This window comes from Leucoraja erinacea, chromosome 9 (assembly GCF_028641065.1).
Source record: "Leucoraja erinacea ecotype New England chromosome 9, Leri_hhj_1, whole genome shotgun sequence".
Taxonomy (NCBI): domain Eukaryota; kingdom Metazoa; phylum Chordata; class Chondrichthyes; order Rajiformes; family Rajidae; genus Leucoraja; species Leucoraja erinaceus.
Window position 1 is genome coordinate 22,235,377 of NC_073385.1, and position 26,563 is coordinate 22,261,939.

The window sequence follows — 26,563 nt, forward strand, 5'->3', positions numbered from 1 at the left end:
CCTTTATTAATCCCAGCTTTAAAATATATTATTTTGTTTGAGGAGAAAAGGTCAGATTGACTGGGGATCTGCATGCTGCTCTCACATTATTGCATGTAATAAATCTGAATTGCTTTATGCATAATAGACCCGTCCATAAATAATAGAGAATCAGCAACCAGGTTTGCAGTCAGTCCGTCTTTACAAAGCTGACAGTTATGTGCTGTGGCGCATTACACAATGGGACTACATATATCACATCTTAAGCTTCCTACTGGTTCATCCAAGTGCAGTGTGACTTACCTTCCCAAAGCTGCCTTTCCCTAGGACACTGATGAAGGTAAAATCGTCAATGCTTAATTTGCGTTCCATTCGCTGGCTCTCCTTGTCATTGCTGTCAGGTGTGTCTCCAGGCGTCTCGGCTTCTTTGTGGTTTTTGTAACTTTGCCCCTTTTTCAAGTAAAAAGATATGCAAATAATTAATGCAGAATACAGGGAACTTAACACTTAACATCAGCCAATAAATGTAGTTGTATGACTAAAAGGGCAGCCCAGACATTTGCTGTGATGCAAAGATTTTGTACATCACACTACCAAATGTTACCTATCACCCAAACGCTTGTGCATACATAGCCCATAACCTCAAAATCAACCCTTCTACTCAATGCCATCAAACAAAGCTCATCGAAAGGTTCTACTTGCATAAATATTTTAACACAATGAGTTTCTGTTTGCCTGACTTGAAGGTTGGTACAGGAATGAGAAAGCATTTAGATGTTGCCACGACTCGAGGGCCTAAGCTATGGGGAGATGTTGAGCAAGTTAGGACTCTAGTCCTTGGAGCACAGGAGGATGAGGAGTCATATAGTTGTAAAGGTGTATAAAATCATGAGGAGTGTATAATATCACGAGAGGAATAGATCGGGTAGACCCACAGAGTCTCTTGCCCAGTGTCGGGGAATTGAGAACCAGAGGACATAATGGAGAGGGGAAAAATATTTAATAAGCATCTGAGGGGTAACCTTTTCACGCAATGGGTGGAAGGTGTATGGAACGAGCTAGCAGAGGAGATAGTTGAGGAAGGTACTATTGCAATGTTTAAGAAAAGTTTAGACAAGTACATGGATAGGACAGGTGCAGAGGGATATGGGCCAAATGCAGGTAGGTCTGAGCAGTGTAGATGGGAAATGTTGGCCGGTATGGGCAAATTGGGCCTAAGGACCTGTTTTCACGCTGTAAGATCATATATAACTCTATAACTGAGGCATGGAGACTAGCAAAAACAATGCATTGTTTGCCAGAGGAAGGACACTTTACCTATACTTTGTAGAATTGAATATTGAAGGCACATGTCCTAAAAATAAGGTACAAGGATAGTTACTGGGAATAAAGAAAGAAGCTGGGACAAATGGAAAACCACTGCATGCTTTGCTGCTCAGTAACAAATGTCTTGTTTAATGTGGCATGTAAAGTATTAAACTTGCTAGTGAAGTGTCGCCATTTAATACAAATAAAATCACTGGAACACACACATTGGGAGAATTGTTTTCTGTCTTTAAGGATATACAATTTTTCTGAAAACGTTACTAAATCTCCCTCCCCATCTCTTCCATACAACATCACCATTTGTGCTGTTTAAATGACCAGTACAATATTTTATATTTAAGTACTACAGTCAGAGCGCAGTTCTTGCAAAGTGATGCCAACATTAGCCGTATTTATTTTGACAACGGGTATATCTGCAACAGTGTGATATATATGATAAATGGGAAAGATTGAGAAGAACAGAGAAATAGGAGTGCATGTCCATAAATGGGAAATACCAATAAGAATTATAAAACATAGAATGATTATGCCAGATGTTTAGAACACTAATTAAACTATAGTTTGAATACCATGCACTGCTCTGATCACCACCATCACCAGGTAAAAGAGATAGGATTACAATGGAGAGTTTACGCAGAAATTTCCAGGGGAATTTCCAGGACTAAGGAATTTTGGCAACAAGGAAAAAGCAGTGACAATTATTTGCTTTAAGATAGACGATGGTGAGTGGGTACATTTAACTAGAGTGTATAAAATTATGAGCAAAGACCAAAGTGCTGGAGTAACTCAGCAAGTCAGGCAGCATGTCTGGAAAACATGGATAGGTGTCTTGTTCCTCGTTTAGCATCAAGTTCCTTGTTTATCCAAAATTGTGAGAAGCCTGGGGGATGGGTAGGAAGAACCCGTTTCCCTAAGCAGAGAGGTCAATGATCAAGGAGGGTATTGGTTGTACAGTAATTGGAAGAAAGATTGGTACTTGGAAAGGGGCAGAAGTAATGACAACATTAGACACAATTCAGCAAAGGGTCTTCTCCTGTACCATGTATTCCTAGATTGTACCAATCTACCCTTGAGCTGTCCCACATTACTCCACAGCTGAAGAGGATATTATAGCATATATTGTACATAAAATCATGAGAGCCATAGATAATGAAGACAACCAGGACCTGTTTCCCAGGATGGAAATATATCAAATATTTGAGGTCACAGGTTCAAAGTCAGAGGGGCAAAGTTTAAAGGAGATGTGTGGGGTATGTTTTTTTTTAATGCAGAAGGTGTTGAATGGTTGGAACGTGTTGCTGGGCCTAGTGGTGGAGGCAGATACAATAGTGGCATTTAAAATACTTTTAGATTAGTGCATGGATATGGAGGGTTATGGATTATGTGTGGGCGGGTAAGAGTTGGTCTTGACATCATATTCAGCACAGGCATTGTGGGCTGGTGAGCCTGTTCCTGTGTTGCACTGTTCTATCTTCGATTTACTGTTGTCATGTTGAAAGCATTCCAGCCATGGTTAGCCTCCAGCACTGGCAATGTTCTCCTACACGGAGGTCCAGCATTCCACCGTTTAACCAGTGGCAGCATCCTTACCGTCTGTCTCCTCTTCAGAGTCGCTATGCTCCCCGCACTGAGCCCCATCTCTGCCAGCTTCCTGGCCAGCTCCACAGAGTTCACTCCGCAGCTTGGAGCCACGTTGTTCTCGCAGCGAATGTGAATGTTCATTTTGCAAACTGTCAAAAGGAGAGAAAATAGATCTGCGTCAGCATCTACTGGTGCATGAAGCCCATTCAGTGCCGAAAGCAACCCGAGTCTGACAATCGATAATAAAACTTCACCGCAGTATTATACACGGCCAGCATACCGTGCAACACATTTACTTCGAGCTCCCGTTGGCAGGTGTGCAAAAATAACACAACCTCTCCCAGTCCTTCGGACTCCTTCAAAGTCTCAGCTGCCACGACAAAACAGCCTGTGTGACCCCCAGGATTCCTACACTGACAGAGCATCCGTTACAGGATGCCAATTAAAAAGACCACACTGTGCACATCTTTGCTTGAGGTAGTGGAGGGGGCCCACGACAATCTTGTTGGAGTTTATGGAATTTGCTGCATTTTATTGAAGGACTCAGATTTTGAGTTGTATAGCGGTGGATTCCTATGCTCAATTTCTTGCTGTCGTTCAGTAACTTTAACGATGACACCCAGCTGACCAAAGGAACTGCATGTCTGTTGGATTTATGGGTTTTAACTATACTATCAATATTCTTTAGATCAGCAAAACCAATATTAAACAAAGCTTTTAGTCAATTACATTTGTTTATGTGCATTATTGAAACATTATGTGTAAATAATTAAATGTGAATGCGGTGGATGTTCCCGGTTGATTTCACATAATTATGGTCACGTTAATTGTCTCACCTAATCCTAAACACGAATTGCAAACTATTGTGCACTATATTTCTCCCATCTCCAATCATCCATGCTACCTCCCCCTCCTCTACTACACTTGGTATTCAAATGTGTTACACAGACAACTGCTGTTAATGTCATTCATCGTCATGTTATGTCTGCTGACCTGAGCACATGGAGGTGTATTTTAATGGCCCTCTGCTCACTTTCCGTGCAAAGTCAACAGAGCTTCATTTACCACAGGAACTAAAGAAAGGGAGCCATTTACCTTTACATTGTTTCCCTTGCCCCATTAGTCCATAGAGCAGAGAGCCACAATGGTCACAGAAGGTTGGCTTCTTGTAGTTGTGGACGTGGAACTGGTGATGCACATTGATGCTGAATCTTTGTTCACATACCTGCAAGATGAAAATCATCAATTAATTAAGATGTGCATAGGTAGAGATATAGAAAGAGACAGTTGTTCTGCTTTGGTGTAACTGGATTTTATTATCTCCTTTTCACTTTATGATGCAGCTTGTAGGACATTGGTTAGGACACATTTGGGGTATTGTCTGTATTTCTGGTCATCCCAATATAGGAAGGATGCGGAAGCTTCGGAGAAGGCACGGATTTATCAGAATTATGCCTCAATTAGGGGGTATTAGCTACAAGGAGATTGTTAGACAGACTGGGTTGTTTTCTCTGGCATTATGAGAGGCATATATAGGGCAGGCCGTCAGAATCTTTCCCAGAATGGAAATATCAAATACCAGAGGGCATTGCTTTAAGGTGAAAGGGGAAAAGTTTTAAGGAGATTTTTTTTTATATACCGAGGGTGTTGAGTGCCTGGAACATGCTGCCGGGGGATGTATTTCAGAGACTTTTGGATTTGCAGATGGATATGCAGGGAATGGAGGGATATGGGCTAAGAGTTGGTCTTGACATAATGTTCAGCACAGGCATTGTGTACTGTTCTATGTTCTAACCATTGCAATCACGCATTTGTGGTTGGAAGAATCTAATTCGGTATGAAACGGGCAATATCATGCCAGCCACTTTTTCACAGAATGCACGCGTGTGTTTCAGCCAAAGCTGTAGCCTCTCTTGGTCATATTAACACATTATATAGTACAGTGGGAGGCCATTCAGCCCCTATCACCCTCTATAATCATCTTACGCAAGAAGGAAAGCCAGCCATGAGTTTTGATCTTGAGTGACTTGGGTCCCACTGTGCCTAGTACATTCTCAGTTCATCCCCGGAGTTTGTAAACTGAGCTCAGGGAACTCAAGTAATGAAGAAAGACACAAAAAGCTGTAGTAACTCCGTTTGTCAGGGAGCATCTCTGGAGAAAAGGAATAGATGACGTTTTGGGTCGAGGCCCTTCTTCAGACTGATGGTCAGGGGAAAGGGATATAGACGGTGATATAGAGAGAGCAATGGAATAAATGAATGAAAGGTACGAGTTCTGCAGGGGATTTCCCCTCAAATAAATGAAAGCGTTTGGATATGGACGCTCATATTTTCTAACACCAGGGGGCGCTTTTGTTTTACTTAACAGACTGTGAGCCAACGACAATAAAACTGGAAGTCAAACAGTGGGGTAAACAGAGCAATGATTGAGGATCTGAAAACTGTCAACTCCTCAACCAAAAATAAAGTTACAACTACTGGAAAGAATCCAGTTTTGTCAAGTGTAATTTCTGATGGGGAGACAATGTGCCTTCTGCAAGTCTGGCGTGAGTTCCTATCTGGTGCAGAACATCTGGGACAACTACATTGTGTGGCATGTCAGAGAGTGTAATTTTAGCTTTCAAATATTTCTGGGCATGAGTTGAACATGCAGTCAGGGTATGACCACAGAGGTATGGCCACTGATGCACAAACCCCATTTTTTCACTGCACGTTGATATGTTCAATTGAAATCCTTGCTTGCCTTTTCCACTCAACCATTCCTTTAGGTTCAAACCTCTCTGTGCTGATCTGCAGAGGTTGTGACAGGCTGAACAAACACAGGAAGACAAACAGGAGGATACATTATGTTGGATACACAGTGGGAAAAATACCTTTCTGCACAGCCCACACTCTATATATCTTCAGGCTCAAAAGAAAGAATTCCCTTTTCCCTAACTCCATTCATCATCTCAGGATATTCCAAAATGACTCTTAAAACAGGCAGAATGTAGAGACAAAGAACTGCAGATGCTAGTTTACAAAAAATGACACAAAGTGCTGGAGTAATTTAGCGGGGTCAGGCAGCATCCTTGGAGAACATGGATAGGTGAAGTTTTGGGTTGCGACCGTTTCATGTGATGAAAGGAACATGACACAAACTTGCGCATGACAAGTTAGTAAAGTTGCTGCCTCACAGTACCACAGACACAAGTTCCTGACCTCCTGTGGTGACTGTGAGGAGCTCTCCCTGTGATCATGTTGGTTTATTCCAGTTTCAGATCCAAAGACGTGTGGATGATAGATTAATTAGCCATTCTAAATCGCCCCGTGTGTGTAGGTGAGTGTTACAATCTGTTGTGAGGAATGTGGGGAGAATATATTACAGGGAAAATGAGGAGGGGAAAGGGACTGCTCTGTCGACCAGCATTGTTTCGATGGAGTGAAATGACTTCCTTTATGTTGAAACAGCAATACAGTAATAAATAGGTTACTATGGTAGGCATTTCTCTGATGCAGAGAGAATGTTAAATATTGTCGAGGGTGTTGGGCAAAACTTTCTCATTTTTCTTCAAATGAGTGCAAAGGGATCCATCGTCTACGAGATGGCTTATTTGAGGCAGGTATGGTAACAACATTTGGGCAGGTATATGGATCGGAAAGATGCACAGAATCTCTTGCCCAGAGTAGGGGAATTGAGGACCAGAGGACATAGGTTCAAGGTGAAGGGGAAAAGATTTTATAGGAATCTGAGGGGGAACCTTTTCACACAAAGGGTGGAGGGTGTATGGAACAAGCTTCCAGAGGAGGTAGTTGAGGCTGGGACTATCCCAACATTTAAGAAAAAGTTAGACAGGTACATTAATAGGACAAGGTTGGAGGAATATGGACCAAACACAGGCAGGTGGGACTAGTGTAGCTGGCCGCTGTGAGCAAGTTGGGTCAAAGGGCCTGATTCCACAGTGTATCACTCTATGATTCTATGAAAGGTTCAGATGAATATGATCCAACATTGGTAAAAGCAAGCTTAGATGTGGCATCATGGACAAGTTGGGCTGAGAGGGCCTGGTTCTGTGCTGTAATACTCTATGACTCCACCATTGGGTTTTTGGAGTTGTATACACCAACAGTCTGACCGGAACCTCCCAAGTTCAAAGAGTTGGGTGCAATCAACTGAGTTGCAATTACAATTAGGGAAGATCCTTGACCTTACACACTAGTATGTTTCCCATCGCTACAGTACATTTCAATTTATCTCACAAAGAAATTGCCCACTAGAGGTGAAATCCTTTCATTTTGAGCTACTGAGTAATGAACGTGAGTCCAATGTTTCCAATGCAGGGAAATGTACCTCAGGCACAGGGTTAGCCACGATATTAGTGAATGGCAGTTTAAACTCTAGGACTCAGTGGCCTACCCCTGCTACGTTTTCTGTTCATCAGAAAATTCCACAGGTTCATTATATCCATCACAGTGACGAGGAGATTCGCTGTGATGGATGTTTGTGTAAATTATGTTGTGTCTTGGTTCTTCTACTTGTTTGTATGACTGCAGAAACCAAATTTCATTTGAACCTCAATGAAGTGTGTGGAACAAGCTGTCAGAGGAGGTAGTTGAGGCTGGGACTATCCCAACATTTAAGAAAAAGTTAGACAGGTACATTAATAGGACAAGGTTGGAAAATATGGACCAAATGCAGGCAGGTGGGACTAGTGTAGCTGGGACATGTTGGCCGGTGTGAGCAAGTTGGGCTGAAGGGCCTGATTCCACACTGTGTTACTCTATGATTCTATGAACCTCAATGAGGTTCAAATGACAACAAATAAGTTGTATCATTGTATCATCCCCTGGGGGAAGAACCTTCACTTTAGCCCCTTGCTGAATGGCTCTATTTTAAGACTGTGACCCTGTTTCTAGATACCTAACATCTGTTCTATCAAGCTCCCTCAGAACGAGGCAGGTTTCATTGAAGAAGTGGACACAGCTGGCAAAGAAGTACGAACTGTCCACCTCCCGAACTGAGCAATAGTTAAGATTCAAGCATATTTGTGGGGCTGGAATCATACGTAGGCCCGACCGTGTACAATAAACCGATTTTGTACCCTGGACAATCTCAGCAGGTCAGGAGGCATTTGTGGCAGTAAATGGATGGTTGACATTTTGAGTTGGGATTCTGCATCAGGCAAGACGGTACCCGGACGTGGCGCCGAGGGACGAGAAGCCGAAGCAAAGAAGTGGAAGCCAAACAACCGAATGGAAACGAAGCCGAAACGCCAAACAACCGAATGGAAATGAAGCCGAAACGCCAACTAACCAAAAGGGTGGGACGCCTAAATCCAAACTAACGGAAGGGGCGGGATGCTGAAACGCCACCTACCCAAAAGGCGGTGTCGCCTACAGGCCAATGGACCGACTGCCACTCAACAGAAAAGTCAAATAACGGACAGGACGTTGCCGGGGGGGCAGGACTTGTCAGCGATTGGTCCAGACCCCCGCGTCCATCACATCACTGTGGAGGGATGGACATTGTCCCACACCTCCGCTCCACCCGACCCACAGCCCGCAGAGGATGGCCGTGGGGAGAGTGGGGGCCGTCCCAAGGGATGCACACCTTCGGCCGCTTACAACTTGGTGCTTGGGTTCAGATTGCCCAGTCACCTATGGCTTGTGTGGGACTCGGAACGCACACAGCAAGCTCCCACGCACAAAACACCAGAATCTGTAAACTGTTTAAACCTAAGATGGACACAAATAGCTGTAGCGGGACAGCGGAACAGGCAGCATCTCTGGAGAGAAGGAACGGGTGACGTTTCGTGTCGAGACCCTTCTTCAGACCTGAAGACTGAGTCTGAAGAGTCTCGACCCGAATGCCATCCATTCCTTCTCTCCAGAGATGCTGCCTGTCCCACTGAGTCACTCCAGCATTTTGTGTCTATCTTTGCTGTCAGTGCCAGTTTTCTCAACTTTTATAGCCGCTCTGCATAAGTGGGGGGGAGAGGGAGAGAAGAGAGAGTGAGAAGGGAGAAGAGAGAGAGAAAGGGGGTGAGAGAGGAGAGAGAGGGAGAGAGAGGGGGGAAGAGAGAGGAGGGGAGAGAGATTGGGGGGAGAGGGAGAAGGGAGAGAGAGAAGGGAGAGAGATAGAGAGGGGAGAGGGGGAGAGAGGAGAGAGAGAGAGGGGGAGAGAGGGGAGGAGAGAGAGAGAGAGAGAGAGAGAGAGAAGAGAGAGAGAGAGAGAGAGAGGGGGAGAGAGGGAAGGGGGAGAGAGAGGGGGAGAGAGAGAGGTAGAGGGAGTGGGGTGTTAGAGGCAGAGAGGGAGAGAAAGAGAGCAGAAAGAGAGAGTGGAGAGAAAGAGAGGGAGAGAGAGGGGGGATAGAGGAGAAGGGGGGAGAGAGAGAGAGGGGAGAGCGAGAAGAGGGGAGATAAAGAGAGAAGGGGTGAGAGAGAAGGGAGAGGGAGAGGAGGGGGAGAGAGAGAGAGAAGGGGGAGAGAGAGAAGGGAAAGAGGGGGGAGAGAGAGAGGGGGGAGAGAGAGAGGGGGGAGAGAGGAGGAGGGAGAGGGGAAGAGAGCGCAGGGAGAGAGAGAGAGGGGAGAGGGGGGAGAGATAGAATAGGGGAGAGAAAGAGAGAAGGGGAGAGAGGGGGAGGAGAGAGAGAAGGAGAGAGAGAGGGAGGGAGAGAGGGAGGGGAGGGGGTGAGAGCGAAGGGAGAAGAGAGAGAGAGAGAGAAGGGAGAGAGAGTGGGGGGAGATGGGAGTATTGGGGTAATTTTCCCACACAAGCCATAGGTGACTGAGCAATCTGAACCCAAGCACAAAGTTGTAAGGGGCCGAAGGTGCGCATCCCTCGGGACAGCCCCCACTCTCCCACCTCCACCAGCTGGCTATGGGTCGGGTGGAGCGGAGGTGTGGGACAATGTTCATCCCTCCACAGTGATGTGATGGACGCGGGGGTCTGGACCAATCGCTAACAAATCCCGCCCCCTGGCAACGTCCTGTCCATTATTTGACTTTTCTGTTGAGCGGCAGTCGGTCCGTTGGCCTGTAGGCGACGCCGCCTTTTGGGTAGGTGGCGTTTTGGCAGAGCGGCCATTCGGTGAGTCTGCTTTTAGGCCACGCAACCTTTCAGTTAGTTGGCTTTTAGGCGTTCCACATTTTCGGTTAGTTGCCGTTTTGGCTTTGTTTCCATTCGGTTATTTGCCGTTTCGGCCTCGTTTCCATTCGGTTATTTGGCTTCCACTTCTTTACTTCATCCATCGGCGCCACGTCCGCACACGGGCAAGACACCCTCAATACCACTGGACCAAAATTATCCAGAGGTGCTGCTTGGCATGCTGAATTCCCCCAGCAGTTTGTTTTTTGCACCAGATTTCATCATCGGCAGACTCTTGTGTTTCCAGATTTCTTCCCCTATAGGATATTTGTTCCCCTATAGGATATTTGTGACCCTGTTGGGATTTTAAACAGGAAACTAATCATTGGTTTTCTTTACTTACCTTAACTTCTTCATAAATCAACTTTATTTACTTATTCAAATTTAACTTTTCCTTTGTGTGTGAACTAGTGAGGAAACTACATAGATATATACTACTACCAGTGAGAGAACTACACATATATAGTCACTCAGCCACATCTGACCACATTTCACTGAACACATGCACTCAGGCCTGCACTTACCTCTGCTTTCTTGGCCTTCTTTATTCTGGGGCATGCTGTGACAATTAGCTGGTGGCAGCGTTTGTGAACCACACATGTACAAACTGCGAACCAAACAGGAGCCAGGATTAATAAAGCACACTGCCCATTCTATTCACAGCGTTGCGGAGCAAAATTCTGTGAGCGCATCATATTTCTTACTAATTTTTGTAGCTTTTATTATGCAAAACACTGAAATGGTTAAGCTCACAAAGCACTTTGGTTTGCGGGAGCAGTAATGTTTTCGAAGAATCACATCTCAGCCTAGCGAACCAGGAATGAGCATGACGTGAGTTTGTTTGTTCCTCGTATTTGGCTTTTGTGGTCAGGTAAAGTCTACCTTCAAACACTTGAGGAAATACTGTCAGCAAAAAAAACTGCAGGCTAGGAATTTAAAAAAGCAAATGGTTTCTTTTAAAAAAATAATTAAATTGATTACATTTAAAAAAAAAATTTAATCAATTGACTTTGTTCAAATGTAATGCAGATGTTTCTTAACTCCCATGCGACTCTTCACAAGGATATGTCCCAGTCAGCAGAGTTCATTAAATTGCACCTAATGAATGTTCTTTACACCGGCTGCTGGAGTTCGAGACAAAGGGTCCAACCAGTAAAAATGGATGAGAATCCAGATTCCAAATCCGATGATCCGATTGGGATGAATAGAGGGTTAGTTGATTCTCAAATCTGGCAGTAAAGTTGAAAATCTGCTTAGATGCAGGTTAACACGGATGTTTTTCCCCAATGCCTGCCCCAATGACCACACCCTCTCTCCCGCCCAGAGGTTGCCGGAGGTTGCAGCTAGTGGAAGGTAAGACCTTCTTCCACCACCTGCAACCTCCGGCAACCACCTGCAACTAGCATCGCAAACGGCTTCGACTAAAAAATTACCGATTTTTAAAACGGCAACCTATTTTTAGTCGCGGCCGGTTTTTAATTTTTTGAAATAATCGCCGGAACATAGAAGAAGTGGAAACCACTTTCGACTGTCAAAAACCTCCGGGAACCGCACGGAAACCTTGGGTGGGGCGCAAAGTCTCCAGAGGTTTCCGTTCAGGTTTCCTAAGTGGGACAGGGGTATTACCTGCTTCCACTCTGGTCCCATGGTGATTGAGATAGCTGACGTCAATGTGGGAATGGAGGGTTCCACCACAGTTGAGGCAAGAAATTCTGTTTCTGCTGTTGGTGTTAAGCTTTCTGTGTATCATGGATGATGAACTCGAGGTTTGCAGTGCCATTCTGAATGCTCCCTCTCTGTATCGAACAGTTATGGGCTAAGGATTCCCACACATTGGTGCAAATGTTACTGTTTCCCAAATAATCTTTGAGGGCATCTTAATGTCGATACTTCTGTCCACTTAATAAACCCTTTCCGTTACAGACCAAGTTAGTTCACATCATGGAGATCCCCAGGAAGGTGGGGATCACTGGGGTCTAGTATACCATACGTTTATATGACGGGCTTTAGGTACAGTGGGAGGGGGAGGTGTGGTGCTGTGTACTGTACTTGGGAAACCATGTTTTATGGTGGGTGGCCATGTGATGATGTTATATGGCAGTGTATCATGGTCAGAAAGCTATGTGCGTGGTTGTTGTGGGGGGGGGGGGGGGGGGGGGGGGGGGGGGGGGGGGGGGGGGGGGGGGGGGGAGGTAGTTGGGGCTGTATGTTACTGTGGGGACTACCATTACTGGTACTATCACTCAGATTCAGATTCAGATTCAATTTCAGATTCAATTTTAATTGTCATTGTCAGTGTACAGTACAGAGACAACGAAATGCATCACTGAGCTGTGTACAGTGTTTGAGTATGCTGGGCTGTATATTGTGACTGAGTGGGCTGCATAGCACATTTACAGGACTATACATTGGGACTTAGAGAGTTCTTTTTTTTCCGATTGAAAATACAGCATGGAAACAGGCCTTTCAACCCACAAGTCCACACCAACCGTTGATCACCCGCTCATACAAGCTCTATGTTATCACACGTTCCAATCCACTCCTTACACATTAGCCGCAATTCACAGAGGCCAATGAATACACAAAATCACACGTCTGTGGAATGTGGAAGGAGACCAGATCACGTGGAAGAAACCCACAGTCACAGTGAAAATCTGTTAACTCCACACACACAGTAGCCGAGGACAGGATTGAACCCACGTCTCAGGTGTTGTGAGGATGCTGCTCTACCAGCCTGAACCACTGTGCCACTCTTTTATGCCCCTGTCCCACTTAGGAAACCTGAACGGACACCTCTGGAGACTTTGCGCCCCACCCAAGATTTCCGTGCGGTTCCCGGAGGTGGCAGGTGGTTGCCGGAGGTTGCAGGTAGTGGAAGCAGGTAGGGAGACTGACAAAAACATCCGGGAACCTCCAGGAACCGCACAGAAACCTTGGGTGGGGCGCAAAGTCTCCAGAGGTTTCCGTTCAGGTTTCCTAAGTGGGACAGGGGCATTAGTGTTGTGTTCCATGGTAAGGGGCTGTGTGGTGCAGTCAGGTGAGTGGCATGGTGGGGTCGGGGGTGAGCTGTGTAGTGCAGTTGGATGCAGTTGTGTGGTTTGTGTGGTGGGTTCGGGAAGACTGCAGGTCCATGGCTCTGTGTGGTGTTTGGTGGCTCTATATCAACATTAGGAGGCTGTGTTTTTGACAAATTCCATTCCAGATCCAATGCAATTTATTACAATTTATGCAATTTGTCTCATTAGATTAAAGAATGATTGATTACCTTGACATTGGTATCCTTGTTTGCCAAAGATTCCCCTGTGGATTACACAGAAATAGAAATCACTGGTTAGATTGGGACGGAGACCAGTTGTCAGTCCATTTCCCCTCATCTCTCTACTTCCCTCACATGATCACAGCTCTATCGGCATCTAGCTCCCTCCTGTCAACCACCCTGCCTGCCAGTCTGCTCATACATTGATTATGCACCATACAAAGAAATAACTCCTAATGTCTGTTCTCTCTTGTCTGCCACATTACCTTGGCAATATGGTAATCTGGGGATTGCCTTTCTGCAGCACCCTCCCCAGTCAATATTTCAGCTCTTAGTTCTCAGAATAAATAAATAGAGACAATACATTTATTTTAAGGAAGCTTCATTCTTAAGTACTCAGATGCACAAGGCAAACTCCTTTTGCTATTCAAAGAAATACCGCAGCAAATGTGTTTCACCAACAGGGCTCTCTTTGCAGTCTTTACATGAACAAGAGCCTGAAATTAAGTGTTTTTTTAGAGATACAGCATGGAAACGGGCCCTTCAACCCACAGAATCCACACTGACTGACCATTGATCACTAGTTCGATGTTTCACATCCTCCATACTAGAGGCAATTTACAGAAGCCAATGAACCTACAAACGTGCATGTCATCGGGGTGTGCAAGGACACTGGAGTGCCCGGTGGAAGCCCATGCGGTCACAGGGAGAACATGCAAAGTCCATACAGACAGCACCCTCAGTCAAGATTGAACCCAGATCTCTGGCGCTGTAAGGCAGCAACTCTACCACTGTGCCACTGCCCCAAGAGGTGGAACACAGTTGTACTTTACTATAAAAGCACCTTTTTATTTGAAGACATGTCCCAGATACAGAGAGATCCTGGTACATGCGCAGGTTATAACTTCTAAACAAATGGGAAGTGACAACTTTAACACTATAGGTTTAAGGTGAAGGGGAAAAGTTTAAATAGGAATCTAAGAATTGGGCCAAAGGGCCTGTTTCCACGCTGACATAATTCTCTATGACCAGTAGCTAAACACATAGAAACATAGAAATTAGGTGCAGGAGTAGGCCATTCGGCCCTTCGAGCCTGCACCGCCATTCAATATGATCACGGCTGATCATCCAACTCAGTATCCCGTACCTGCCTTCTCTCCATACCCCCTAATCCCCTTAGCCACAAGGGCCACATCTAACTCCCTCTTAAATATAGCCAATGAACTGGCCTCAACTACCCTCTGTGGCAGAGAGTTCCAGAGATTCACCACTCTCTGTGTGAAAAAAGTTCTTCTCATTTCGGTTTTAAAGGATTCCCCCCTTATCCTTAAGCTGTGACCCCTTGTCCTGGACTTCCCTAACATCGGGAACAATCTTCCTGCATCTAGCCTGTCCAACCCCTTAAGAATTTTGTATGTTTCTATAAATTGTGTGAAAAATTTTCTTCTCCTCTCGGTTTTAACAGAAGCTTCTTACCAGATGAATTCCCTGCAGTGGGAGCAGTACGTGGGCTGGCGCAGATAGGTAGCCATGAACTTGTGGTTGTTGACCTGGTGAATCTTTCGCCGCATCGCACCTTGCCGTTTCCTGGAAACGATGCGTTCCTTGAATGCCCTTTCAGGTACATTGTGCTTCACTTGTTCTTCAGGCTCTATGAAACAGAAAGTACAAGATAAAAGCATCACCAAATCCCCTGAATCAAGAGCAACATTCTGGTCAGCAACACCATGCTTGCTTGTGTCCAGCACAGAAGGGGATTTAAATCAGACTTGCTGAACCATCACTGCTACCCAGTATAAAGGTCATCCTGCAGACCTTGGGATTAAATAAAACACACACAAAATGTTCTGGGGTAACTCGCGAGTCAGGCAGCATCACTGGTAGACATGGATAGATGACGTTTTGGGTTAGGACCCTTCAAATCTTGGAATTATTTGCCTTCAATAATCCCATCTGCCACCAAGGACAAGAGCTACTTCTCCTTCAAATCGCAAGTTCAAGTTCCAGTTCAAGTGAGTTTATTGCCATGTGTCCCTGATAGGACAATGAAATTCTTGCTTTGCTTCAGCACATGGAACATAGTGGGCATTTACTACAAAACAGATCAGTGTGTCCATATACCATAATATAAATATATACACACATGAATAAATAAACTGATAAAGTGCAAATAACAGATAATGGGTTATTAATAACCAGAGTTTTGTCCGAGCCAGGTTTAAGTGCCTGATGGCTGTGGGGAAGTAGCTATTCCTGAACCTGGTTGTTGCAGTCTTCAGGCTCCTGTACCTTCTACCTGAAGGTAGCAGGGAGATGAGTGTGTGGCCAGGATGGTGTGGGTCTTTGATGATACTGCCAGCCTTTTTGAGGCAGCGACTGCGATAGATCCCCTCGATGGAAGGAAGGTCAGAGCCGATGATGGACTGGGCGGTGTTTACTACTTTTTGTAGTCTTTTCCTCTCCAGGGTGCTCAAATTGCCGAACCAAGCCACGATGCAACCGGTCAGCATGCTCTCTATATCATGCCTTAGAAAATATTGCTCTACCTTCAGCTTTGCTGGGTCTAAATCCTGGAATTTGCCTCCCAAAACATTATGGGCGAACTACTCTCCAAGAAGGTGGCTCACTACCTTCTTGCAGCCTGTACCCACTGGGATTTGGGAGGAGGAGGGTGTATCTCATTGAAACCTATCTGATAATACAAGGTGGAGATGGCGTATATGTTGAAAGGATGATTCCAGTAATAGTAGAGTCTATAACCAGAGGGCACAGCCTCAGAATAACCATATAACCATATAACAATTACAGCACGGAAACAGGCCATCTCGACCCTTCTAGTCCGTGCTGACCACATAATCTCCCCTAAAATAAAGAATAAAAGAACATATCTTCAGAATGGAGATGAGGAGGAATTTCTTTAGGCAGAGGGTGTCGATTCTGTGGAATTCATTGCCACAGACCGTTGTGGCAGGTATTTGATATTTTTAAGACGCAAATTCAGATGTTCGTGATTAGGGTAGGGGGGTTAACACTATTTTTCACACAGAGAGTGGTGAATCTCTGGAACTCTCTGCCACAGAGGGTAGTTGAGGCCAGTTCAGGCTGGCTATATTAAGAGGGAGTTAGATGTGGCCCGTGTGGCTAAGGGGATCAGGGGGTATGGAGAGAAGGCAGGTACGGGATACTGAGTTGGATGATCAGCCATGATCATATTGAATGGCGGTGCAGGCTCGAAGGGCCGAATGGCCTACTCCTGCACCTAACTTCTATGTTTCTATGTTTCTATGTTAATGGTTATGGGGAGAAGGCAGGAGAATGGGGTGAAAAATTGATCAGCCACGATTGAATGGGGGAGTAGACGTGATGGGTTGAATGGCTTAATTCTGCTCCTATGTCTATGGTCTTACCAACACTCAAGGGAAATTAGGGATGAGCAATAAATGCTGGCCCACGATACCAATGATGCCACCTCTCGATCAGCATTGAGCATTCTTCTTCAGTTATAAACCTTATTCAGTTCTCTGATTGTAATAGAGTACCCTTTATAAAGCCAGTCAAAGTCAATTTTATTTGTCACATGCACCCAAAGGTGCAGTGAAAGCATTGCTCAGGCAATCTTAATTAATGATCAATGAACAATATTTCAAATGGTGGGGAAGAAAGTTCCAAGTTTCCTAAAGAGGCCTTTAGATGCTTGGGAGAGTCAAGTCAAGTTTATTTGTCACATACACATACGAGATGTGCAGTGAAATGAAAGTGGCAATGCTCGCGGAACAACAAAACAACCAAACAAATTCTAAAAGCAATCACACTAATCATTTTAAAATAATTATGTAAGGAAAAAACGTTCTGTACAAATAGTCCTTGGTCTTTGCTGGCTTTACAGTCCGAATTGCCTCTGGGAAAAAATATAGTCTCAAACCTCTCCGTTCTCACTGCATGGCAACGGACTCACTTTTCCTGACCGCAGCGGCTGTTCAGTCTGTTGCAGGGGTGGAAGAGGTCTCTAATGATTTTATTTGCTCTGGAGTATTCAGGGAACGTTGTATAGTTCCTGCACCATAAATGAGGCTCGCACCATAGTCTCGTTCCATACCGAACGCAACACTGCAGAGCCTTCTTGTCCTTCCCAGAGCAATTCCGCGAACAAGATTGTAATGTTCCCCTAGTCCTCATGCTTTCCACCCCTGCTGCGTAGTCACATCCTCAAGACACTCTGAATTTCCGCAATTGCCTGAGGTGGTAAAGGCGCTGCCTTGCCTTGCTCACCACTGCTCGCCACATGACCATGTCATCTCCCCCCAGATCTGGACTCCGCAAATTTAAAACTTCACCCTATCCACAACTCCCCATTTATCAATGGAGTGTACGTCCTCGGATGATGTCCCTCCTAAAGTCCACCCCCTCCCCGGGCACTTTTTTTTGATGCAACCGCAGAGGAGGCTGTTCTCTTGGCACCTTTACCTCCCCCCTCCTCTCCGGTCAAGGCCCTCTCATCATTGTCTGAGATCAAGCCCACCACCACAGTGTCATCCAACCTAATCTATTGCGTCCTGAACTAGCCACACAGTCATGTGTGTACAGAGAGTACTATAGGGGGCTGAGGACCAAGCCCTGGAGCGATCCTGTGCTCAGATTCGTTGTATTCCCTCCCATCTCGGTACCGGGGCAATGGCGGTGCTGACCTCCAGGACCCAGGCACACAGGGAGGTCAACTCCCCCAATTCCCACTCCGCCTCCCGACCCTCTGTCCTGGGACTATCTCCATGGCCACAGCGGCAGAACCGAAAATTGGAGGAACAGCACCTCATATTCCCCCTTTGGGGAGTCCAGATGGGAGAGAGCGGTGGGCATGAACATCGAATTCGTCCGTGGACCTGTTCGGTCCTTATGCAAACTCAACGGGTCCCCTTCCGAGGGAGGAAGGCGCAGTCTGATTCCCCACCAGCCTTCTGGCTACTCCTCCTTTTCCCTTTCTTGTCCCCAGGTACCCACCCCCGCCCCCGATCAGTCTGAAGAAGGGTTTCGGCCCGAAACGTTGCCTATTTCCTTCGCTCCATAGATGCTGCTGCACCCGCTGAGTTTCTCCAGCTTTTTTGTGTAACCTAGTTATTATGTTATACTGTTAAACAATATAGTTCTAACAGTCCCCCAGACTCTCTAGTTCGGTGACCTTCTGTTCATTAATTCATAAATTCAAAGGTTCTAGGAGCAGAATTAGGCCATTCAGCCTATCAAGTCTACTCCGCCATTCAATCATGGCTGATCTATCTTTCCCTCTCAACCCCGTTCTCCTGTCTTCTCCCCATAACCCTTGACACCCATACTAATTAAGAATCTGACAATCTCCACCTTAAAAATATTAATTGACTTGACCTCCACAGCTGGCAATGAATTCCACAGATTCACCACCCTCTGACTGAAGACATTCCTTCTCATCTTTCTAAAGGTATATCCTCTTATTCTGAGGCTATGGCCTCTGGTCCTAGACTCTCCCACTTGTGGAAATTTACTAGTACTCTTTGCCGGCACCAGAAACGTGGCGACTCTTGTGTACTGCGTAGGTGAGGACTGCTCTATGATTTTACCGAGTTGTATGCAAAATAAAGCATTTCACTGTTTCTAGGTATATGTGAAAATAAAATATAATTGAATCACTGAGACAGCAGCCCAAGTCCTGTTTTGTACAGAAGACATGGGAGCAACAAAGGGAATAGGTAATTTGGCCATTTGAGTTTGCTAGTACATCTCAGAATTTCTTTGAATGGATAGAATGTAAAAGGAAGCAATTGCCATGACAACGGGCTATCCCAGCATTCAAGTGGGCTGTTAAATTGATCTACTAAAATCAGTGGAAGATTTTCACCATCGCCTGGTGGTATTGCCATCATACCTGCCAACTACAAAGCAAGGAAAAACTGACGAGCAGTATAAACTTGACAGAGCCTGAAATCTTCAAGAACAATAACAGAAATACAGCTCTGAATAAAAGCACAAGTGTGACTGAACAAATTAAACCCCCTTCCTTTGCTCGAAATCAAGACATCTGAATTGATATTTAAACCACTTTCCAAATTCCAGTCAATTTATATGAGAAACAAGAATTTCAGATGTGACCCACCACAAGAAATGAACTGGGGGGAAAAAATGGTCATGGCATAAAGCTGTACTCATGTATGAACTATATAAAATTATGAAGATTTTGTTAAGGTGTACTGACAAATATCTGAAGGGGAGTGATCTACTTTCTCAGAATTCAAAAGCATGATCATGTTGGGAAAATTCACCCTTTCATATTTTATGATTTGCTCCAATTATTTTCACCATCTGCCTTTGCTGTTCCACATCAGTGAGCAGATGACACAATTTTAAAAATAAAGGTGGATTGGCACATTATCAACTGAGATTAAAAACTCACAGTAAATGTTGCAAAGTTTATAGATGCTACACCATGTTACCTATTAATAACGCGTATTCTATAAAATTGGTTAATAAATGAAGTGCAGTAGAAGCAAGGCTTCCTGCATTCCATAAAATGGAACTCTGCGAGAAGCTTCCCAATTTCCTACTTGCAGCATAACCTTTATTAAAATAATTATAATATGATCAACTGACTATAAATGGTGCTAAATACTTAAGAACTGTGTTATTCCTCTTAAATAAAGTGCTGTTCAGAGAAGCAATGACATAAAGTCAACTAATATAATACTAATCTTGAATGTCAAAATGCAGGGAAAATTATCTACATAACCATGACCGTGAAAGCAAAGGTTGAAATCCCCAACCAATAAACCAAACATACTTTAGTGGTCTGAGAAACGACTACTGGAGTTTTCAACAGATCTTCATTCAAAAGTTCGATATCCAGTATACAGGTTCTCCAGACACGTCTGCCCACAACGGTGGTCAGCGCTGAACTAACGCATGCAAGTGAAAAACCACGCAAAACAAGCAGTCCCTCCCGTGTCACGTGACCGCGGCTTCCGAACGCCGGGTTCGATATCGGCGTGCGCTAGCAGGTGCCGCAATACTCCAGAAAGTTTTCCACTTCACATAGATGATCCACACTACACTGGGTTAAGCACAGGTTTAGCACACAAGCATCCCTGAATCACCTCCCTACTGGATGGTCACGCTCTTTTTGAAGGGCGGCATGGTAGCGCAGTGGTAGAGTTGCTGTCTTACAGCGCCAGAGACCCAGCTTCGATCCTGATTATGGATGCTGTCTGCACGGAGTTTGTACATTCTCCCCATGACCGCGTGGGTTTTCCCCAGGCGTTCTGGTTTCCTCCCACACTCCAAAGACGTACAGGTTTGCAGGTTAATTGGCTTTGTTAAAAATTGTACATTGTACAGTAGGATAGCACTAGTTTACAGGGACCTCTGGTCGGCATGGATTGGATGGGCTGAAAGGCCTGTTTCCATGCTGTATCTACAGGCTAAACTAAACCCTCCAAATATCAAGGTTGAAATACAAAACACAGAAATTAATGAGAAAGGTAGCAGTTTGTGAATAGATCAGCCGTGGTTTCAGTGATCAAAAGTGGCCACACCTAGTTTCAAATTACCTTCAGTTTGGTAGGAATTACAATATGTGTGAGTGCACCTGCAAACCTCAATGTCGTAATAAGCCATTAGGTGGATAAAATAACCATCTCCGCCTCTTGTTCGGCATAATAGAGCAGCAGAGCATATTTTAAAACAGGGTGCAATAGGTACGGGGACTCTTACAAGCTTAATACAAGTGAGGTTGAGATTTTCTTATCCTTTAACGAAACATAGTTCCACATCATTTCATCCAAATGGATGCTAAATATGCTTGTGTATTTGGAAACTATTCTAAGCATTGATCACAACCTTGCAATTTTAATTGGACTTAAATTAGTTTTCAACCATTTTCAGTTTTTCTCCCTTGTTCTCCAGCTTTGAATTAGCGCTGTGCATCTTCTACTATCTGTTCTGTCTCTGTCATTCTTCGGCACCTTCAAGATTTCACTCATCAATCCCCCTCTGGCAACTAATGGATCTAGTTTTTCCAGTCTCTCCTCATAGTTCAATCCTTGAACACTGCAAATAAATATCATAGTTATAGAGTCATAGTTTCAGAAATGCGTAAACAGGCCCTTCGGCCCAACTTGCCAATGCCGACCAAGTTGCCCCAGCTTTACAAGTCCTACCTACGCAAATTTAAAACATATCCCTCTAAACCTTTCCTGTCCATGTACCTACCCAAATGTCTTTTAAATATTCTTATAGTATCTGCCTCTACCACCTCCTCTGGCAGCTCATTCCATATATCCCCCCTCTGTGTGAAATATTTGCCCTTCTTTCCCCTCTCACCTTACTGATTTAAAAGCAACACGCCGATCCCATGGATCAGGTGCTTATGGATTGGGAGAGAAAGAAGTGAATGTGAACAATGCCTCACCATTTAACAGCAACTGATAATTCTCCTTGACAATGTGATGATGATTTGCCTCTCGACCTGCCATAGTACACATAGAAAATGTACATAGAGTTTGTGCATTCACCCTGTGACCGCGTGGGTTTTCTCTGGGTGCTCTGGTTTCCTCGCACACTCCGGACATATAGGTTTGTAGGTTAATTGGCTTGGGTGAAAAATAGTAAATTGTGGGCCAAAGGGCATGTTTCCACGTTGTATTTCTAAAGGCTAAAGTAAAAACCTAAATCGTGAAATGAACACATCCCACCCCAATATGTAGAGCAGAGGCCAGTCTGAAGATAAGGTATATTCCCAGTGTTGTGTGGCTTGGCTACATCATCCTTACAGGACCCAACATCGATCTGATCTGAAACGTTGTCTGTCCATTTCCCTCCTCAGATGACCCACTGAGTTTCTCCAGCAGTTTGTTTTTAATACCCAAACACGTTTCTGAGAAAGATCGTCATTCAAATTTGCAAGTCCTATACTTTTATTCACTACCAGAAAATGCTGTGAATGCTACGGTTTGCAAGTTACACAGCATCTGATTTGTAAAATGGAAACATGTCATGGTTGCTACTTCATTTATGTCACAATTTACAAGTCAGATGCTGATCCAGATTTGAAATATTGGGTTGTTTTTCCATTCGGACCATGCTACATTAGTTGTTAGATACGCATTTGTTGAATAAAGTAGGTTTTGTGCTGTGGGAAACAATAGCAAGACCACATTTGTTGCCCTTGTCTGGTGGACTTGATGCCTCAGTTGCAGACATTTGAGGGATGGCAGTTTCTCAAGGCCTTATGGACTCAGGGATTAGGAAGGAATGCGAGGATGGGCTGTGTTGTCAGGAGGATTTGTAAAATGAAGGTGTTATTGGTTCACACACACACAATAGAAATACAAATAAAGTCTATTATAGACTTTATATCTCTATGGTAGATTGGAAAGCAATCAAAATGCGCGCTTAAAAAGTGCCTGTGAGATAATGGACCAAACAGATTTAAGCTACTGTGTGTGTGTGTGTGTGTGTGTGTGTGTGTGTGTGTGTGTGTGTGTGTGTGTGTGTGTGTGTGTGTGTGTGTGTGTGTGTGTGTGTGTGTGTGTGTGTGTGTGTGTGTGTGTGTTGTCTGTGCGTGTTGTGTATGTGTGATGTGTGATGGGTGTGTGGAGTTAGAAGTCTGTTCTGTTAGAGTGGGGAGTTAGGTGTGGGAGGAAAGGAGAGAAGGGAGGGAAGGAAGGAGAGAAGGGGAAGGAGAGTAGGAAGGTGAGGGAGAGAAAGAAGGGAGGGAGGGAAGGAGAGAAAAGGGAAAAGTGAGGAGAGGAAGGAGGGGAAGGAAGGAGAGATGGGAGGGAAGGGAAGAAAGAAGAGAGGGAGGGAAGAGAGAGTCCGGCGGTGGAGAGAGGATGCCGGGGTCCGTGAAGGGACGGGTGTGAGCTGAGGCCGAGGTTTGAAAACGTTGAACTCCCTGCCCAGCCTCCCTGTATTGTTCACCGCGTTTCCCCGGGGAGGGGGGGAAGGAGAGATGGGAGGGAAGGGAAGAAGAGAGGGGAGGGAGAGGTCCGGCGGTGGGAGCAGATGCCGGGGTCCGTGTGGACGGGTGTGAGCTGAGGCCGAGGTTTGTAAACATTGCTCCAACCCCCAGCCCAGCCCTCCCTGTATTGTTCACCGCGTTTCCCCAGGGAGAGAGAGGGGTGGAGCCGGGGCTGTGTGTGTGAAGCACGGCGACTGGAGGGGCGGGTGTGGGGCCCAATTGGGAGCAATTGGTCCAATCGGATTAAGGTCAGCCCTGCCAGAATGGTGTTGAATAGTATTTGTGCCGAGTCCCTTGAGCATTGATTCAGCTGGGCCAATCCAGGCAAATTACATCACAACATTGCCTGGATCACTGTCTATGGTGGAGGGGTGTTTGTGAAGTTCCACGCTTTGTCAGGGCAGAAGCTTGGAACTTCATAAAGCCCTTGCACCATAGACAGTGCTCCAGGCAAGGTTGTAATGCGATGCCCAAACTCGGCTGGATTAGCCCAGCCTCTGCCCCCGTCTTGCATCCATTACAAGTAGCGTAGCTAATAACAACTGTTTTTTCTCCGGTAAATGTCTAGGTCAGTGCTGACTCCCATCATGTTGATTCCTGGGATCTTGATAACTGCAGTGAAATGAAGATCCCAGGAATTGATAGGTTCTCGTTTGTTCACGATGGATACTGCCATATATTTAGGTGGAGCAAAAGATGCCTGTTGGATGCCAGATCAAACCTTTATGTCATAAAGATCCTATCACAAGCTGGCATAACTACTTCATTATTACAGGAGTTGTGAATATACAGTTGATCACTGTTAGCAAACTGCCCATTTGTGAATGAAGCTCAATAATAAAGCAATTGTAGATGGCTGGGTTGGAGGCACAACCACAAATGGCTTAGACCTGGGATAATCGGCCTACCGATAACCACCCGATATTTGACTTCTACTGACCTCAGAATCTTCAGGTTTTGTTTACACACCATTTGGTCAAGAACTCTTATGATGTCAAGAACAACTTCTCTTAATAAGGCTGTGATAAGGTCTGGAGCTGAAATATTCTGGCGGAAATTTAGGATTACCAAACATTCCTTTGGTGAGGGAAAGATATAATGATTCAATGATACTTTATGGCCACATATACCTAAGTACAGTGCAATTCTTTGTTTTTGCATACAATCTGGAAAAATCATACAACAGACTAGGCAGTACACAAAGAGTGGCCGCGTTTCAGTCGCCGTCAAGTTTCAAAGGTTCTCAGTAGCTTCTCACAGCGGTGAACTAGGCCCTGCTGCTGCATGTGGCCACATGTCACTGAATCCCTCTTGGTTCTTGCAGGCCCCTCCACCAGGTCGCTCTAAGTTCTCAGTGGCTCCTCAGTGCTCGGCGGCGTGGCACGTCGGGTCCCTTTTAGTTCTCAGATGCTGATTTACAAAAAAAAGATGACCTAGTGCTGGAGTAACTCCGCGGGCCAGGCAGCATGTCTTGAGGACATGGATAGGTGACACTCCAGGTCAGGACCCTTCGACAGAATGATTGTAGTAAGTGGGAGAAAGCTGGATGAGATGGGGGGGCAGGAGAGGACAAAGTCTGGCAAATGATAGGTGGATATAGATGTGGGGTTGGGTGGTTGATTGGCAGATGGCAGGACAAAGGCCAGAGATGACATAATGATTGATGAAGTACGAAATGTGAAGCCAGAGTGAGGATTATAGGTGGAAGAGAATGGAAGTGGCGGTGGGAAGGGGAAAGAGTAAAATGGCCGTACAACTACATGGGGCGCAGGTGAAGTGACATTGTTTAACAGCTTTATTAATCACTCAGTCCTTCAGTTAACTGATAATTAAATGAAAACTGAAGAGTAGTAATTTAGTAGGTTACAGTTACCTACTTATCTGCGGCAGCTTTTACATTGTTGAATAAATTCCTGTGTCAATATGGTACTCCACCACTTGGCCAGGCAGTATAGGTAGTATGTGCAATCAACATGTACCGGTCCATTTCTCAGCTAGTGGACGATCACATGGAGTGCATCAAATTAGCTGCGCAATGGTTTCACTGAAAGTTGATCCTTTGCAAAATACCAAGTAGAGTGGTCCTTTGAATTGAAGATTTAGAAACAATTCAATCTTATTTCTTCCATTCACAGTTGGGTTCAACAATGTTTGAGGATGAGCATTTTCATGGAGCCTTCTTGTCTTGGTTTGTGCAGCACATACTAATGTTCCACCCCATTTATAAGTAAACTGAATTTACAAAACCAGATGCATCCTGTGTACTCATTAATGTATAGCAATCAGACACTGATGCAGCCACACCACAATTGCACTGCAACAGTTATTTACTGATGCATCGCACTTGCAAACCAAACCTGCAAATAATTTACAAATACAACACTGTATTTGGTTTGATATTTAAATATTACTCCTTCACTGCAACAGCCATTGTATTTTCCTGATTACTCTTTGCCATCTGCTGGTATTTTGGTTTCAAAATAAATTTTCTCCCAAAAATTCAACAACGATTCCATTAAATTAATCTTTCTCCCATTATGAGAGTTACATTTTGCTAACAATTTGTCCTGACTAAAGTTGCATCCCACAGGAACAAGTCATTCTGCCAAGTAACATTTGACTAAAGGGACATTTCATGCTAAATTAGGTCAAGTTAATGGTCTGGAGACCTATCAAACCATGAATGCCAATGGACAATTGAACATGCAACAAGAATCAGAGGCTCCAAATATATTTCTATCTTAACAATGGCATGCCCAGCACATGAGAGGCATAGCAAAAAAACCCATTCACAATCATATTCACCCTGAAGTGTCAAAGAGATGATCCAGCTCAAGAGCTTCCCCCTGAGATCCCCAGCCTGATAGGAGCCATTTTCCATTTTTTCAGTTCATTTCACATGATTGAAAGAGATGGATAAGAGCTCTGGACAGAGCTAAGAGCAGGCATCATCCCAGTTATTGCACTGAAGACTTGCAGTCCACAACTGGCTACACCCCTAACCAAGCTGTTATATAACAACTGCAGTCAAGGGCCTGTCCCACTTAGGCGATTTTTCAGCGGACTGCCGGCGGCTGTCAAGTTCACGGCACTCGCCTGAAAAACCGGGAACTGGAATGGTGACTGTCAGAGTGGAACACACACACATACACAAACACATCGCAATGGCAGGGGCCGGGGAAAGCGGGGAAGAGTGCTGTTTGAAATTCACACAGTGCAAAGCCAAGATGATACAGACACACACCACGATGAACAGGAAGGTTAAGATGGTTAGCACAGTGTAAGCTAAGTCCTTTAAAAGAGGGGGAGGGGGGTG

General features: G+C 44.9%; 1 protein-coding gene across 1 annotated transcript in view; it reads right to left on the reverse strand.

Annotated features, from left to right (window-relative positions):
- LOC129700114 (protein kinase C eta type-like) overlaps positions 1-26,563 on the reverse strand; it is a 197,897-nt gene that overhangs the window by 63,471 nt on the left and 107,863 nt on the right. The window contains exons 3-8 of the mRNA XM_055640312.1: positions 14,745-14,919; positions 13,278-13,312; positions 10,537-10,619; positions 3,982-4,111; positions 2,896-3,035; positions 283-429 (exon numbers count right to left, since the gene is read on the reverse strand). Coding sequence (XP_055496287.1) covers positions 283-429; positions 2,896-3,035; positions 3,982-4,111; positions 10,537-10,619; positions 13,278-13,312; positions 14,745-14,919 — 710 coding nt within the window. The remainder of the gene's footprint in view (positions 1-282; positions 430-2,895; positions 3,036-3,981; positions 4,112-10,536; positions 10,620-13,277; positions 13,313-14,744; positions 14,920-26,563) is intronic.